Consider the following 18081-nt stretch of genomic DNA (forward strand, 5'->3'; position numbering starts at 1 on the left):
TACTCCTCCCTTATGACGCTTACCCACAGAAACAGTTCTTTGAAATTATACTGAATACCCTCAATGTTACCAGCTCTAGAATAGACACACTTTTGTTAGTTCAACTAAAGGAAATCTCAGTTCTCATATTTGTTCTGCCCCATTATTAGTACTCCTTTAATTTTGTGATTACTACTGTGATGTATAGACGAACATCGGGGATCTCAGCTACTCTAAATATAGCACTTATATAAAAAAGTGTCCCTGAAAATATTTTTTAAATGTTGGCAACTGTGCACTTAGGCACTGCCCAAGGACCACTGGGTCAGTAGGGGGCCCCATGAGAGGCTCCTGGGATCCTGTGATAATAAAGCGGTAGTAAACTTTCCTGACATTACTACTTTTTAGAGGCCCTGGGGTAGGTTATGCCACAATGTACAAGTATGCACAGCATATTATCAAATTAGTGTACACTTAAATTTTCAGACTGAGCCCTCCAGTGCTGCGCTGTGATGAATCTGGCGGGGCCCGGGCGCTTCCATCTTCACCCGGTCTTCCTTTTGGGTTCTGTGCCATTGGTCACTTGCCTTGGCCGGGCTGCGTTCATGTCATTCCCACGCATTTATTATTTATAAAAGGCCCCACCAAAAAAATGGCTCATTCACACTGTTGGCATTAGGCTGACTTGGGCAATGCAGCCCCAATGCAAAAACAGGGCAAATAGCTTTATGTCTTGTGGCTTCATTTGTGGCAATGGTGCTTTGTTTATTTGTGCTGAAAAAATGAAGAAATGTACCATTGCAGAAAAGATGCAACGCAGAACATGTTGAACACGTTGCAGCACACCTTTTAGCAGGGCAACTTTTTAGAGATGGGGATCTACTTCAACAACACTGATGAAGTCAAAAATAACCGGGCATAGTTTTTTTACTAAAATATTTTTACTCAGAACAAAAATAAGTATTACGAGAGAGTGCAGGGTTTAGGAGTGTGTTATGTAGAGAATGCAGTGTTCACCAGTGCATTACACTCGGAATTCAGGGATCGGGGAGTGGGCTGTACTCAGAATACATGGTTCAGGAGTGTGTTACGCTCAGAATGCAGGGTTAATGAGTGCGTGATGCTCAGAATGCAGGGTTCAGGAGTGCGTGACGCTCAGAATGCAGGGTTCAGGAGTGCGTGACGCTCAGAATGCAGGGTTCAGGAGTGCGTGACGCTCAGAATGCAGGGTTCAGGAGTGCGTGACGCTCAGAATGCAGGGTTCAGGAGTGCGTGACGCTCAGAATGCAGGGTTCAGGAGTGCGTGACGCTCAGAATGCAGGGTTCAGGAGTGCGTGACGCTCAGAATGCAGGGATCGGAGGGGGAGAGGTGGGGGAGTTAGAAAGCACTGCTATAGAGGTGATCCTGCCCATAACCGTGTCCTCTGTCCCTTCACATCGCCTGCACACACACACACACACACACACACACACTGGTGTCATCTGCCCCCCTATAGCAGTAACCTCTGCCCCCCCCCCCCTCCAGTTCTCTCTCGTAGCAGTGTCCTACCTGTTTCCACAGCAGAGACCGGGAGGCAGCACAACTCTGGACAGCGGGTGGGAGCTGGCAGAGTGACTTTTCATATTAGCAATCTGGTGATTGGCTGCTTAGGCCCACCCTGTGTCTTGGCAACCAATTACCAGCAGTTAAACATAAACATTTTATTTGGCCCGCTTCTCCTCCTGCCCTCAGACCTGAGCTGTGCTTCCTCCCGGTCTCTGCTGTTCACTGATCACAGCGGCGTAGGAGGATGGAGGCGGGAGGGAGCGAGAGAGAGAAACCGGGACATAGAAGGTGCAGCAGAGCCGTGGAGGAGGCTCCAGGCTGGGAGGGGAGACAAGGACCGGCACCTAGAAGGCAGGGGTTGGTGGCTCAGAAATTTGGCAGGAGCTGAGCAATCACATAACAGCCATTGGAGCAAAGCTATAGTATTCAAAGCAGGTCCCTGGAAGTCTGTAAAACTGGAAGCTCACCATAAACCATATAATCTCCTGTAAATCTACTGTCAGATTTGTAGTGAAAGCACCTGCCCAATTGGATACAGAGTGATTGGATAGATAGGTGTGTTCTCCTGCTATATGGTTTTGGTAAAGTTGTATATACAATCAGATTGTGTAGTGTATGGTTACCTTTATACACCTAAAAATTAACTAGTCACACCCTTGGTGCCATTAATTGTTAATAGAAGTAAAAGTGCATTTTGTTAAGTGCAAACATTTTCAACAAACTTGGCAAAACGCACGATAAATGTGCAAACCACAACGCACCAAAATGCCCCATGATCCACCTTGCCAAGCTTGTTGTATGTAGGGTAAGCCATTGAATTAAATGAACTTGTCATATGTGTATCACAGGAAAAACGTGAAAAAAAATGTGCTCACCCAGTGCACTAGGACTGAATGGGGCCTGAAAGTGAAATTGGTGTGTTTACACTAGAACGGTGACAGCTGAGTGTCTCTATCCCACGCCCTCCCATGTACTTTGTATAAAGATGGCTGTACACTATGTAATCTGATTGTACAATATCTGTACAATTTCCTTAGGAGTCACTAGAACTTTGGAATCAGAGGACCCTCGTGAACATTCTATTCAGTTTTATGTCAAATCAGACAGGCCCTTGCTCTACATAGCTGAAGGTAGACATACATTAAAGGGGTTGTAAAGGTTTGTTTTTTATTTTCTAAATGGGTTCTTTAAGCTAGTGCATTGTTGGTTCACTTGCCTATTTCCTTAGATTTCCCTTCTAAATGTTTTTTTTCTTTGTCTGAATTTCTCACTTCCTGTTCCTCCTGAGTAAGCTTGCCCCCATCATCCGAGCTGTTGTGGCTGGGGGTTAGTCAGCATGCTCGCCCCTTCCCTTGAGACTACATCCCTGCAGGAGATGCTGTGGAGGGGGCGAGGACGCTGACTAACCCCCAGCCAGAACAGCTCAGATGATGGGGGCAAGCTTACTGAGGAGGAACAGGAAGTGAGAACATCAGACAAAGAAAAAAAACATTTAGAAAGGAAATCTAAGGAAAAGGCAAGTGAACCAACAATGCACTAGCTTAAAGGAACCTATTTAGAAAATAAAAAACAAACCCTTACAACCCCTTTTAAGCAAAAAAAAAAGGCTCAAGTCCCCATTCAACACAGTGTTGATGGAGGAATTACTCCTGCGGAGCTATTGTATTCTGACAGTGGGAGGTTTCCCAGCTGCCAGAGTGGAATTATCACTGCTGGCAGATCTATCTGCTGACTTGGTTGTATTTAAGTTGGTCATCAGATTGACGTCAGTACAACCAGCCTACACATAGATGGATTGAGATTTAGATCCATCTATGGCTGGCTTAAAGGAAGTTGTACAATCAAACTTTAGAATGTATGGCCCCCTTAAGTGGGTCTAATGCCGCGTACAGACGGTCGTTTTTTGTGATGGAAAAAAAACGACGTTTTTGAAAACGTCATTTAAAATGACCGTGTGTGGGGAAAACGTTGTTTTATGTCTTTTGAAAAACGACATAAAAAAAATTTGAACATGCTCGAATTTTTTGTGTCGTTTTTCAAAACATCGTTTTTTGTGTCAATGAAAATGATAGTGTGTGGGCAAAACGACATTTCAAAACGACGTTTTTAAACCCGCGCATGCTCAGAAGCAAGTTATGAAGCTAGCTTCAATGGAAAAGAGTGCCGTCGTACGTGCTGAACGTAACCGCGCCTTGCTAGAGCATTTTAAAAAACGATGGTGTGTAGGCAACGTCGTTTTTGAAAATTAAGTTTCAAAAACGTTGTTTTATTTCATGATTCAAAACGTCGTTTTTTTTTAATCACAAAAAACGACCGTCTGTACGCGGCATAAAGGCTGAAGATTTTTTATCTTCATGCATTCTATGCATGAAGATACAAAAAAAACCTTCTGTGTGCAGCCCCCCTAATAATTACCTGAGCCTGAGCTCGACCTAATGATGTGCACAAGAGCAGCAGCTTTATCAAATCTTTCCCGCCTCATTGGTTCAGAGACAGCAGCAGGAACTATTTGCTGGTACTATCAATCACAGACATTGAAAAGGAAAGGGTGGCTTTGGGATGGGTTGATTTACTAAAGGAAAATCCACTTTGCACTACAAGTGCACTTGTAAGTGCAGTTGCTGTAAATCGCTGTAGATCTGAGGGGAAGCTCTGACATGAGGGGAAGCTCTGCTGATTTTATCATCCAATCATGTGCAAGCTAAAATGCTGTTTTTTATTTTCCTTGCATATCCCCTTCAGATTTAGAGCGACTGCACTTAAAAGTGCACTTTCAAGTGCACTTGTAGAGCAAAGTGGATTTTCCTTTTGTAAATAACCCCCTGTGTACAATGCCTACATTGCAAGCAGATTACTGTGAAGGCACTCAGCAGGAGGGAGGAGCATGTGACCCAGGAAGCGGAGAATCCGGGGTTGCTTTGTGTAAAACCATTGCACAGAGCAGGTAAGGTTCACATGCTTTTTTTTTTTTTTTTTTAAACACCTTTTAGTATTTTTTTTTGTATAATCTTTATTTTATATTTTCAAAATAACATACATTGAGGAAAAAAAAAACACAAAAAAAAAAACCAATAAGGGGAACAAGGGGGGCATTGGGTTACAAGAGCAAAGAAACCTTTAATACATTCAGTAGGTAGCTTCATATGACTTCATCAAGTTATACCCCAACAATAGAGGGGCTTGTGGGCTTTTTAACTGTTGTATCAAAACAGGATTGCGCTCTCACATTTAGGATACAACACTACACGCGCTGCATCCATTATAACCCAAAATTAAATGGTGGGGGAAGGAACAAGTGGGAATGGGCATACCTGATAACATAACGATCAAGTAGCACAACAGCATTAGGTGTAAATCTGTAACCGTTATAAAGAACCTATGGCTTTGTGGCACGCAGGTCTCACCCTCCAGGAAATTATGTACCATCATCCTCTAATGAGCCTGCCTGGGGGTGGCATTAGGTGGCGTCTGCATCATATTGGATGTATAATGTATCCAAGTGGCCCATATAGCGTAAAATTTATCATACCTGTCCTTGCACTTCGCCATACACTCCTCCGCTGCCATAATAGAGTTGAGCAGACGCACCTAGTCAGGTCACCCCAGGACCAGGGCCGACTTCCAGTGTATGGGAATCAGACGCCAGGCAGCAATTTTAAGAGGTGTGGGAGAATCGATTCACGGTAAAGGCTGAGAGGAGAGGAATCCTGCAAATCTACATCTAAAGTAATTTTTTATCTGGGCCCTGATATCCTGCCAGAAGGGCTGAAGCCTCAGGCATTCCCACCAAATATGCAGGAAGGTGCCTCGAAAGCCCACAGCCCCTCCAACAGGCAGCAGAAGCCATCGGATATATATCCTAGCCAAGGTCGCTGGGTGCTAGGTGCAACAGAAAAATATTCCAGGATTTAAAAATAAAACATAAAAATGATAGTAGTTGCAATTGTTTTTACAGTATGTTGCATAACATTTGCACCAGAGTTTATAAAATCGAAATTTTCAGTTATAATAAAAATATACACTCAAACAAATGCGGAAGGCTACTGGCCAGGGCCCTTAACCACTTGTTTACTGGGCACATAAACCCCCTTCGTTCCCAGGCGAAATTTCAGCTTCCGGCACTGCGTCGCTTTAACTAAACAAAATTGACGTCCTTTTTTTCCCCACAAATAGAGCTTTATTTTGGTGGTATTTGATCACCTCTGCTGTTTTTATTTTTTGCGCTATAAACAAAAAAAGAGCGACAATTTAAAAAAAATATATATATTTTTTTACTTGTTGCTATAATAAATGTCCCAATTTTTTTAAAAAAAAAACATTTTTTTTCTCAGTTAAGGCCGATACGTATTTTTTGACGTATTTCTGTAAAAAAAAAAAAATCGCAATAAGCGACTGGTTTGCGCAAAAGTTATAGCGCCTACAAAATAGGGGACAGAATTAAGATTTTTTTTTATTTTTTTTTACTAGTAATGGTGGCGATCTGCGATTTTTATTGGGACTGCGATATTGCGACGGACGTATCGGACACTTTTGACACAAATTTGGGACCATTTGCATTTATACAGCGATCAGTGCTATAAAAATGCACTAATTACTGTATAAATGTGACTGGCAGTGAAGGGGTTAACACTAGGGGGTGAGGAAGGCGTTAAATGTGTATCCTAGGTGTGTTCTAACTGTGTGGGGGGAGGGGGGGGTGACTGGGGGAGGTGACCGATGCTGTGTCCCTATGTACAAGAGACACAGATCGGTCTCCTCTCCTCTGACAGCACGTGGAGCTCTGTGTTTACACACAGAGCTCCACGTCGCTGCTGTGTTCCCGACGATCGCGTGTACCCGGCGGACATCGCGGCCAACAGGTACACGCATCGGTTTCCCAGCGATGCGCCGGGACAGTGTTTACCCGTTGCGCGCCCCCCAGAGGCGCCCGTGGGTAATGCACTTTAAATGACGTCCAAAGACGTCCAGTTGGCACCTGAGAGCCGCGCTGTTGACGTCTTTTGTCAATAGCGCGGGTCTCAAGTGGTTAAATGACAACGCACGTCCGACCACGTTCATAACCTGCAAACTGCCTCAGGCTCCCAAACGGTACTGTCCTCCAAAATTGTGGACACCTTTCGGGAATTCTATGCCCAACTTTACCAGCTCCCTGCCACACTCACGGGTCACATGCCCTTACAGAAAACAGACTTTCTCTTATCGTCCATGGACGGACACCGCTCCTTAAATCTTGACAAGTGGGTTATGTTCCCTGTTTACAGGAGAGGACTAGGCAGAAACATGTTAAATTGTTAAATACATGTTACATTAACAGAGTTGAACAGCCCCGCCCAGGGGGCGGTCCCTCCAGACATAACCCTCCTCACTGCAGCTTGCAGCCTCAGTTTCGTTCTGCCTAGCAAAGGAGAAGGACGTATGGCTCCCTTTGGGCCCAGCGCCCTGAGGAAAAGATTTTATTTTATTTTTATTTTGTCTTTTGACTTCTGTCAACTGTCGGCTGAGAGACAGGCTGGATATTATAGATCCTTGTAGTCTTCTCAGTTCGGCCAGCGAGCGTGAGCACACCCTTGCAAAGAGGCTGGGTCTGCCACGACATGCCCCATGACTCCTGGGGAGGCCAGTGAGCTTGCGGTTGTATGCCTGTCTGGAATGCGTCAGCGAGTCGTCACGTGGACGGGTAAGTACAGTCCCTCCCTCTTAGGGGGGGTAGTATGGCTGAGCATTCCTGGGGTTTGAGTATCCTCTCGTCCCTGCTCCCTTTTTTCCCTCCGTTTAATTGCTGTCGGGGGGGGGCATCTGGGTGAGGGGACTGTGCGCCTGGCCTGTGGTATTTTACTGTGAGAGTCCACTTTTCTGGATGTTTTGGGGTGCTGGGCAGCCTTTCTAGGTGTTCCCCTTTTGAAATGCTGTGTTTTGCCACCGTTTCTGAGGCGCTGGCACAATTTTTTGGGTGATTTTCAGTTTCTATTTAAAATCCCATTGGTGGCCATTTTGTTGTAGCCCGCCATGATACAGTATATTTTGACCATGTGCTGCGCTCAGCGGCCATCTTCCCTGAGCCTCTAGCATGATTCCTACGGCGCGCATCGCCGTTTTCTTCACACAGCACCTCACAGCTTCCTCACGTTTTTCTTCTCACACGCACACAGTGGTTGTGCGGGACACGGGCGGCGGCGCTGGACAGTCCCCTCCGGTGTGGTGAGTGCGGGACACGGGCGGCGGCGCTGGACAGTCCCCTCCGGTAGGGTGAGTCCTGGACCCCTCTCCTTCCTCTCACCCCCCCCCAGGCAGTGCAGCAGGAGTGTTGGCTGGGAGGCTTTTATTACTTAAATGGAGTCAGTGGTTTTGTCTGCATGGACAGGTGCTGCATGCACCTGCATGTTTGCATAAGCCACAAAGCAATATCTGGGTTTTTCCCCAACATGATTCCCACACAGGGTTCATTATTGGTCCTGGATACTTTTGTGCCAGGGTGGGGCTGGAAGGCGGACGGGGGTTAAAAGGAGTGCTCCCTCCCCCCCTTATCCCCTGGGGAATGCTCTGTAATGGAGCCGTGGACCAGATCTCTGGGTCAGCAGGTTAAGGCATTATGGGTGCGCTTCTCACTGCTGTAGGGACTCTCTTCAGCTGGTTAGTGCAGCTGGGTTTCCGCCAAGGGCTCGGTCTTTTTTGATTCACAATTCAGACCGCTATGTGTAAACAGGTTTCTTCCTTCTGTGCCCTTCTTTGGTAATTTCTTAGATGCGGAAATGAGAAAAGCCGCTGAGGGCTTTTGTAGTCCCTTACCGCCGGGCAGTTTAGTGCTCCTTTGAGGGAAGCCCTTTCCAGAGGTGGGCCTCCCCTCCAGTGGTGGACCCTCCGGGCATGTATAGGTGATACTTCCCTATTGCACGGGACCCCCGCTTATATGGATCTGACTGAAAGCAGATCCGAAGTATTGACCCTTTCCATGTTTTCATGCTGGGGTCTGACCAGCGGCCTATTGGGCCACTACTATGGGGTCTCATTTACTCACAGACCTGTTCCCCCTTTTGGAGAAACAAAAGTGATGAATGGAGGAGGATGAGTGCTGGTTATCTCTCCCCCTGCCTTGAATGACAACACGGGGTGGTGTAATTCTGATGCTAATCACGATGTGGCATTTTGCACTGGACAGGGGAGGAGCGCGACTCTCTCCCGAAGTGATTAGGCTAGCGGACCAGGGCCTTCATATAGGTCTGTTTCAGAATGGTTTTACGCACACGGCAGTGTAGTGGTTAATTTCATTACTTGGCAGCAAGTGAGCCATTCTTTCGAATCGGACACTGACACCAATCTGCCTGGAGCTTGCATTGTCGCTCCCTGTATCTGTGTGCGTTTCCTACGGCACTCCGGTTTCCTCCAAGGGTGTGTGCATGCACCTACATAATATTCATATGCGCTATGTGTGTGTATTGATGAGGGGCAACCCTCCCAGCCCGTCAAGGGCCCAGCTGGGGGTCTAATCTGACCCTGGGTGTGTATGCGGCCACGCCGGCACCCTGTACATGGCCAATGTATGTAGCCTTCCCTCCCTGTCTCTAGGGGAGGGGGCAGCTGGCAGGTTCACAATTCGGTAAAACCTTTCTGCTCTCCAACCGGTGGGTCTGCGAGGTGGTCTCTTCGGAGTACTAGATAGGGTTTTCTCCTATCCACAGAACAAAGTTCTTTCCTCGTGTCTTCCTCTCCCGGCCCATCGGTCTGCCTTGGGCAGTGTTGTTAAACTGCAGGGTAATTTTAATTTTCCTGCAGGACGAGAGGTTGGGGGTGTTTTCTAGGGGCCTCAGGCCCTGAATACCTTTTTGAACATCGGGTGATTCCGCACGGAACCATTTGTTTGGTAGTTGCGCTCCATCCGGGGGTCGTCCTGGCGCCCTCTGACATCAGGGATACATGCATGCACGTCCCTTTTTTGCACATGTCAGTGTTCTTCCTGTGCTTTATGGTGAGAGAGGGTCTCTGTCAGCCTGTGGCCCTCCCTGTCGATCTTGCATCAGCACCATGGGTCTCCAGCTAGGACCTTGCACTTGTCCTAACTCTGTTGGGACAGCAAGGTTTTGCCTCGTTGGCCACTTGGACGACCTTCTTCTGAGAGTATCTTCTGTCTCAGACCTTGTGGATGTGTTATTCCCATTTGGTCCCTCCGAAGACTCGGATGGGCGTTAAACACCGGAAGGTGTAGCTCAGTGGCGGCAAGTCCGCCTCCATGTGTGCAACCCAGGATTCAAATTCTGGGCATCCTAGGTTCCGACTCAGCATTGGGGTATCTAGGGTTGGTCCAGACTCCTCATCGGCGAAGGTCCTTTTCTCCCTGGAGAAATTGCAGACTCTTCAGTCTGCAGTGAAGGCATCGCGCAGGCATCGCGCAATCGGTCTTCCTGCTGGTCCGGGACCTGTGGGTAGCCTCTTTCGAGGCGGTACCGTATGCCCAGCTCCGAACTCGGGTTTTCCGGGGGAAGTATTATCCGGGTGTTAAAGATTGCTTGTTTCTGGAATCTTCAGATTCCAGCTTCCTTCCGGTGGTCGGTATTTACGACGGATGCCAGCCTCAAGGGTTGTGGGCCTGGGGGGTCCCGTTGGGTCTAAATCGCTGGACTTTAAGAGACCAGGGTCTGTCAGATTCGGTCATCCCCACAATGCTGAGGGCACGGTAGTCTTCTTACGGGGGATCTACCGTCGCGCCTGGCAGGCTTTTATCTCTTGGCGCGAGGAGATGAAGTGGCGTCTACGGACGTACTCGGTGTCCAGGGTCCTGCTGTTTTTACAGCTTGGAGTGGATGTAAGAGTTGCTTAAAGCACCGTTTGGGGGCAGATTTCAGCCTTGGCTGTGTTCTGTCAGTGGCCTTTGTTTACGGCCCGTTCTCTGGTGGGCCCCTTGTTTGTGCAGGGGGGTTGTCATATTCTTCCCCTCTTGGCTCGTCTCTCCTCCCATGAGTTTTGACTCTGGTGCCCTTGGTTCTTCTGGAACCTTCCTTTTGGTAACATCAGAGAGATTCTCTCTTGACACTATCTCAGAAGGTGGTCCCTTTAGTGGTCTTTACCTCTGTTTGAGGGGTTCTGAGACGGCGGTCTTGTCTTGCAGGCCGCCATGCCTGATCCTCCATACGAATTAGGTGGTGGTTCACCTGCGACCCTCCCTTCTTCCGAAGGTGGTTTCGGCTTTTCGCAGGAATAAGGACATTGTTCTTCCATCCTTCTGTCCTCGGCCGGCACATCCTATGGAGGTTGTCTTTCATACTTTAGGCGTGGTACATGCTTTGCTACGACTCTGTTTCGGAGTTCTGACTCTCTTTTGTGTCAGTGTCTGGTCCACAAAAGGGCCTGACAGTCTCGTCGACCACCATATCTCGGTGGATCGGGTAGACTGTTACACAGGCCTATGCTCTTTCGGGGCGGGCTCCCTTTCCAGTCGCGGCACCTTCGACCAGGGAAATTGGTGTTTCCTGTTTTTTTTTCCGACATCATATGTCGGTGTTCACGAATACGCGAGGAGGCGTCTTGGTCGTCCGTTCACGTTTCTTTACAGAAAGTGGTTACTGTGAGTGCGTCAAGATTTAAGGAGCTGTGTCCGTCCATGGACCATAAGAGAAAATAGGATTTTTTGTACTCACCGTAAAATCCTTTTCTCTGGAGTCCATGGACGGACACAGCTCCCATCCCTCCTTTTTAGGTTTGTACTGCTTATTACAAACTGAGGCTGCAAGCTGCAGTGAGGAGGGTTATGTCTGGAGGGACCGCCCCATGGGCGGGGCTGTTCAACTCTGTTAATGTAACATGTATTTAACATGTTTCTGCCTAGTCCTCTCCTGTAAACAGGGAACATAACCCACTTGTCAAGATTTAAGGAGCTGTGTCCGTCCATGGACTCCAGAGAAAAGGATTTTACGGTGAGTACAACAAATCCTATTATTTCACAATATTTAGAAGAAGCACTAGCCAAGCCCCCCAACTGTTGACACAACTTAGTCAGCAGCTTGATAGGCCTATAGCTGTAACGGAGTTTGAAGCAGTTATTAAAGACCTTCCACTAGGAAAGAGTCCTGGCCCAGATGGGTTCACCAATACATATTCCTGCAAATTTTCACCTCTCCTGTCTGATCGCATGTGTACATATTTTAATGCCCTGGAATTAGGCACTTCCCTTCCAAACGAGGCACTGTTAGCACATATTGCTGTCCTCCTGAAGGAAGGGAAGGACCCATCCACCCCCAGTAGCTATAGGCCGATCTCGTTGTTGAACACTGACATCAAGATCTCAAAGGTCTTGGCAAATCGACTTAAACCCGTCCTACCGGCAGTAATTTACCAGGACCAAACAGATTCCTAAAGGGGAGGGAGGCTAGGGACAACTCCAACCGAGCTAAACAACTGATTCACTGGGCAAACCTGCAGCGGCCCAGCTCACCCTGTCTCCTATTATCCATGGATGCCAAAAAGGCTTTCGACCGGATAGACTGGGCCTACCTTCAGGTGGTACTATCCAGATTGGGCCTATGACATACAGTATTTTAAAGCAAAAGATCACTTTTTTTTTTTTTGATCTTTTCTTTTTAGGCTCCTTTCACGCAAAGCAGATCCACTCAGCGGACTCTATATCAGCGGGTGATCCCCGCTGTGCAGGCGGGTGACAGCTCTGTCTCTGCTCATTGTACAGGGATGGACCTGTCAAAGCCCCACTCTCCTGTAAGGAAAGATCGGATGATAGTGGACAGCATGTTCGTTTTTATCCGGTCCAATCCACCAGACGGATTGGCAAATGTATTGGCATTCTTCTGTTTTGAGCGGATCTTGTCGGATTGGATGCCAGGCGGGTGTCAGCGGACACATCTCCGCTGACATCTGCCTGCCCATACGAGTCATGGGGTGGCCTGCTTGGATCCGCCTGAAAAATGGACAGGTGGATCCGAGCAGGGCGATCATGTGAAATGGGCCTAAAGGTAGAGGAGAGGAGAGATTTGGGGTATTATTGACCCCAGATTTCTCCATAAAGAGGACCTGTCATGCTGTATTATCGCAAGGGATGTTTACATTTTATAGTGATGGCAATAAAAGTAATACATAAAAAAACTTTAAAGGGACAGTGTAAGAATAAAAAAATAATAAAAAATAAAAATGTGCAGTGGTGAATGCATAAGTCACGCCCACATATGTAAACGGTATTCGCACCACACGTGAGGTATCGCTGTGAACGTTAGAGCGAGAGCAATAATTCGAGCACTAGACCTCCTCTGTAACTCTAAACTGGTAACCTGTAGAATTTTTTAAAGCGTTGCCTATGGATATTTCTAAGTGTATTTACTCGGCGTAACATCATCTTTCATCTTGTACAAAAGAATTGGGGTATATACTGTGGCCCAGATTCACAAAGAGTTACGCCGGCGTATCAGTAGATATGCCGACGTAACTCCGAATCTAAGCCCGTCGTATGTTTAAATGTATTCTCAAACTGAGATACACTTAAACATGCCTAAGATACGACGGCCTGCGGGAAATTTTAGGGACGGCGCATGTGCAGTACGTTCGGCGCCGGAACGCGCCTAATTTAAATGATCCACGCCCCCTACCCGGATAATTTGAATTAGGCGGGCTTGCGCCGGGGGATTTACGCTACGCCGCCGCAACTTTACAGGCAAGTGCTTTGTGAATCGAGCACTTGCCCGTAAAACTTGCGGCGGCGTAGCGTAAATGTCATACGCTACGCCGCCGCAGTTTTGCGCGAGTCTGCGTCAATCTGGCCCTGTGTGTTTGTTTTTTTTTAGCAATAAAGTGTATCTTTTTAAAAAAATAATAAATTGTGTTTGAAAAAACGCTGTGCAAGAACCGTGCGACATACAAAATTGCAACAACCGCCATTTTATCCTCTAAAGCCTCTGCTTAAAAAATATATATATAATGTTTTTGTGGGTGCTAAGTAACTTTCTAGCAAAAAATACATTACATATCTTTACTTGTAAACAGTGTCAGAAAAAGCCCTGGTCTTCAAGTGGTTAGTGGAATTAAACTCGCTCAATCAACAAAAACTATTTTTAATGATTATGCTGCTAGCATTAGTTAATAGATATGAGGGCATATTCTATTACTTTTTACACCATGTCGATCATCCCAGGAGTCTTGGACTTTGTTTTTTGTTTTTTTTCTTTCAACTAGAGAAGGGACGAAGGGACTATGAATCCTCTGACCTTACTCAGGATGACTGCAGCTAAAATTGTAGGGGGTGTTTTTCAAAGTGGTTTCTCAGTAAAATAAAGCATGGAGTCGTGGATGGAGGGGTGAGCTTGCTTTTGAATATTAAAAATGAATTAAGTTAGTGTTTTCATTTTGTGGTTCTGAAATACACTTTAGTTCCTCTTTAAATTACACTGTATAGCAGGGGTGCCCAACCTTTTGAAGAGCGAGGGCCACCTAAGCAACTTGGTAACCAGTCGCGGGCCACAATGAGCGGAGCGGACAGATGGCAGGTCACGGCTACTCTATAGATCCTCTGATCTGCCCAGATGGAAGGGGATGAATTCCCTTCTGTTTTTCAGATTGGAGGTAGGTGGGCGTAAACGGATGTCTATCCTGCAGGTTAGCTGAACTTTGTCATAGACTCCGCCTGTCGCATAAGCCAGTGCTGTAGAGGAAGCATTGGCTTATGGGGCTCTGCTCCACAGCCACTTTCTTCCTCTACCACCAGCTTCATTCACAACACTGATGCTGTGGTATGGCGGTTCGGCAACCTGTGGTCTGGGCTTGCCATTCCAGAGCAGGAGGTCGCGGGCCACATCAGAGGGCTCCGCGGGCCACTTGTTGGCCACCCCTGCTATATAGTTTTCCCTTTTTATTCTTCACCCAGCAGGATTTTACTAGGGACACTTCCTAAAGAAGTTTTTTTTTTTTTTTTTTCAAATTCTATGCATTAGGTTAAAAAAAAACTTCTGGGTGCAGCTTCCCCCCCACCCCATCTTACACTTACCTCAGCACCATCTGGATCCAGCAATTTCCATGAGAACAGTGGCTCTCCCGAGTCTCTCTTTCCTCATTGGCTCAAACGGTAGCGGGAGCCATTGGCGTCAATCACAGCCAATGAGGAGAGAGCAGGGGGTTGGGCCTAACCTGCGCTCTGTGTGTGAATGGACCATGTCTATTCAGAGGAGCGAGACTGCTCGAGTTCCCTCATAGCAAGAAGCTTGCTATTGGGGGCATTTTGCAGGGGGGAGGAGCCAGGCCCGCCAGCAGGTGACCTAAAAAAAGAGGATCTGGGCTGCTCTATGCAAAACCATTACACAGAGCAGGTATGTTTAGCATGTTTTTTGTTAAAGAGGAAGTAAACCCTTGAATACATTTAAAACAAAAAACAAAAAAAACTGCAAGAGAAAGGCATAATGAGCTAGTATGCATATACTAGCTCATTATGAATTACGGTACCTGAGATCGAAGCCCCCGAAGCGACTCTCGTTCCTTGTCTCCCCCCTCATTGCGCACGGGAGCCGTCGGTGACGGCACGATTGCCTTCACTAACGGCACGCTCAGTGTGCCTGTGCCGTTGTCTATAGTGCGAATGCGCCGTAGACATCGGTGCAGTCTTTTCAGCAAATATCTCCTAAGCCGTGTAGGTTTAGGAGATATTTGTTGCACCTACAGGTAAGCCTTACTCTAGGCTTACCTGTAGGTTAAAGTGGTCTGTAAGGGTTTACAACCACTTTAAAAAAACAATTGCAACTTTAGAATCACTAAAGTGACTGTATTTTATTTTAAATAACAAACATGTTATACTCCCCTGCTTTGTACATTGGTTTTGCACAGCACAGAGAAGCACAGATTCTCCTCTTCTCGCATTCCCCCCCGTGCTTCTGGTTCCTCCTGAACCCCCCCCTAGCGTGTTATCCAACAGGAAGTTGCCTCCCATAGGGGCACTCGTGCATGCTCGATCCTGATCCAGACACACATCCTGGCTTGGCTCCACCCCCGCTCTCTGCTCAGAATGGCAATCTGTTTTGTTTACATAGGTAGACCGCCATTCTGTCTCTGTGCGGGATGATCGGCAGTTGCTGGCAGACATAAAGTCCGTAATACCTGCCGCTAGGCAGAGCGCATGCGCACACCCTACTCACAGGAGCCGGATCATGAATATATTCATGATCCGGCACACAGCTGTGACTTGTATCAGTAAAACTGCTATGGGGCAGACAGCAAGTAATTGCAATTTGTGAAATTGCTAGTCTCTCTGTTGGATGCTGTGGTTCCTCCTACTGGCCCCTAGTCACTGTAGGACACAGTAGTAACATTTAGGTCTGTGGGAGGAACCCCAGCAGTCGGTGAGGTACACATTATTCCACACACCCAGGAGCATTAAATGGGATTGGTGTTGGGAGCTCTGCTACAAAGCAAGGTTTTAATAAATTGGCCACCTCACAGTATTATGATACTTCACGGGGTACTGCCAGTGTAAATTTCTTCACCTCCTGACAGGGTCACTTTAAAGTAACCGTGTCATGAGACATATGGGCACTGCCATTTCTAACCTCTGTGGAAATGCAAGGCTGGGCTGACCCAGTCAAAAACAAGCACTCGGATCGCAGAAAAGTCTGTAAACTCTATCTGCATACTTGCTTCAGTTAAGTGACTCAGGAAGTATGGAAACAAGAGGGGCAACAAGACAGCAAGGAAACTAGCTTTGTCAAATGTAGACCTTCTATGTTTCTTTCATGAACTATACTTTTTTTTCTGTTTCTTTAATATAATGATTATTTATATGGTGCAATAGATTTACGAAAGCACATCGAAGGAAGATGAAGTGTTACCAATGTGGTCATCAATCAAAGGAAGAACACCCCAAATTCTGTTGCGAATGTGGGACGTTGCTACGTACCTCCTTGCCAGTCTCCGTGAATCAAGGTAGGTCATTCCTCATAGTAGATACAGCAAACACCTTCACTTTTGATGGTTGAGGGGTGAGCTGTATTTACCACAAAGTATTCTGAAAACAGTACAGAAGGGCTGCACCAGGCAAGACCATTATTTTTTGTGCTGAATTTTTTTTTTCCTGTTCTAAATTCATCTGGGTACAGTGAATATATCCTAAACGTACAACTTTTAGGAAATATTCACTTTTTCTGCAGTTGTGACATCACCAGCACTCTGAATTGAGGGCACACTAAATGTGCTGTCAGTCCAGAGCATTGTGCAGTAATAGTGACTCCCGTCCGCATGCGGGGGGGGGGGGGAACTTCATTGTGGCTCAGTCATTCAAATGGCCAGAGCCTGTGAACCCGGAAGGAAGCACGGGTGCGGATGGAAGCCCTGGCAGCAGTGATAGTATGATATTGGAGGAATTCTGTGATAATGTACCAGTGTGCAGATCATACTAGCACATTATGCCATTAAAGCGTTTGTAACCCTGTGCTCTGTAATTTGGCCCATTGTAACACCTGAAATACCTGGCTGATCCTGCCTGGTTCTTCTTTCACCCCTGTAAACTGACCACGGTTTATCACGGCTGCTGAGCCCTGACACTGTGGTCCATTTATGTGCCTCCGTCATCCACTGTGTCTCCTCTCTACCCCACCTGTTAGCTCTGTGTCAGTGCCTGCCACTCCCCCTGCTGCTGATATAACTGTGTAATGTACATGCAATCCTCTCTGTTAGAAAACATCCTATGCTCCTGCTCCATTGTCTGTGCTTTGTTAAAAATATGCCCATTACTACCTTATTTCATGTGACTTCTTGCTGCTCTCCTCCCCTCCTCCCGACTGACGTTAGCAGGGGATTCTTGGTCCCTCTCTCTGTAGCTGGCAGATCGGGAGAGGGAGCAGCAAGGAGTCACATGAGCGGCACTGTGAATTAAGGTAGAAATAGAAAACATTCTATGCTTTGTAAAAAATATGCCTAACAGAGGGGATTGCGTGTACTTTACACAGTGGCTTTAACAGCCACGTTAGCAGGGAGCCAGAATTATTATTTTTTATTAACCACTTAAGGACCCCCTACCGATCATATACATCGGCAGAATGGCATGGCTGGGCACAATCGCGTACCTGTACGTGTCTCTTTAGGGCCCAGCCGTGGGGTCGCAAGCACGCCACCGCCGGCGAGCTCGCGACCCAGTCCAAAGCTCCGTGGTCGCGCCCGCGGGACCCGCGGACCCAATCGCCGCCGGTGTCCCGCGATCGGTCACCAGAGCTGAAGAACGGGGAGATGTGTGTGTAAACACACCTTCCCCGTTCTTCATTGTGGCAGTGTCAGTGATCATCTGTTCCCTGATATAGGGAAAGACGATCACTGATGTCACACGTCCAGCCCCGCCCCCCTACAGTTAGAAACACATATGAGGTCACACTTAACCACTAGGGGGCACTGTAGGGGTTAACTCCTAAACTGCAATTGTCATTTTCACAGTAATCCTTGCATTTTTATAGCACTTTTTTGCTGTGAAAATGACAATGGTCCCAAAATGTGTGAAAATTGTCCGATGTGTCCGCCATAATGTCGCAGTCACGAACAAAATCGCTGATCCCCCGCTATTAGTAGTAAAAAAATAAATTATTAATAGAAATGCA

General features: G+C 47.0%; 1 protein-coding gene across 2 annotated transcripts in view; it reads left to right on the plus strand.

Moving 5' to 3' along the window:
* Nucleotides 1–18081, plus strand: part of RNF213 (ring finger protein 213) — a 520350-nt gene that overhangs the window by 17216 nt on the left and 485053 nt on the right. For both annotated transcript variants that reach the window (XM_040345008.1, XM_040345007.1), the window contains exon 2: nucleotides 16290–16420. In XM_040345008.1, coding sequence (XP_040200942.1) covers nucleotides 16315–16420 — 106 coding nt within the window. In that variant the 5' untranslated portion in view covers nucleotides 16290–16314. The remainder of the gene's footprint in view (nucleotides 1–16289; nucleotides 16421–18081) is intronic.

Source organism: Rana temporaria, chromosome 3 (assembly GCF_905171775.1).
Source record: "Rana temporaria chromosome 3, aRanTem1.1, whole genome shotgun sequence".
Classification (NCBI taxonomy): domain Eukaryota; kingdom Metazoa; phylum Chordata; class Amphibia; order Anura; family Ranidae; genus Rana; species Rana temporaria.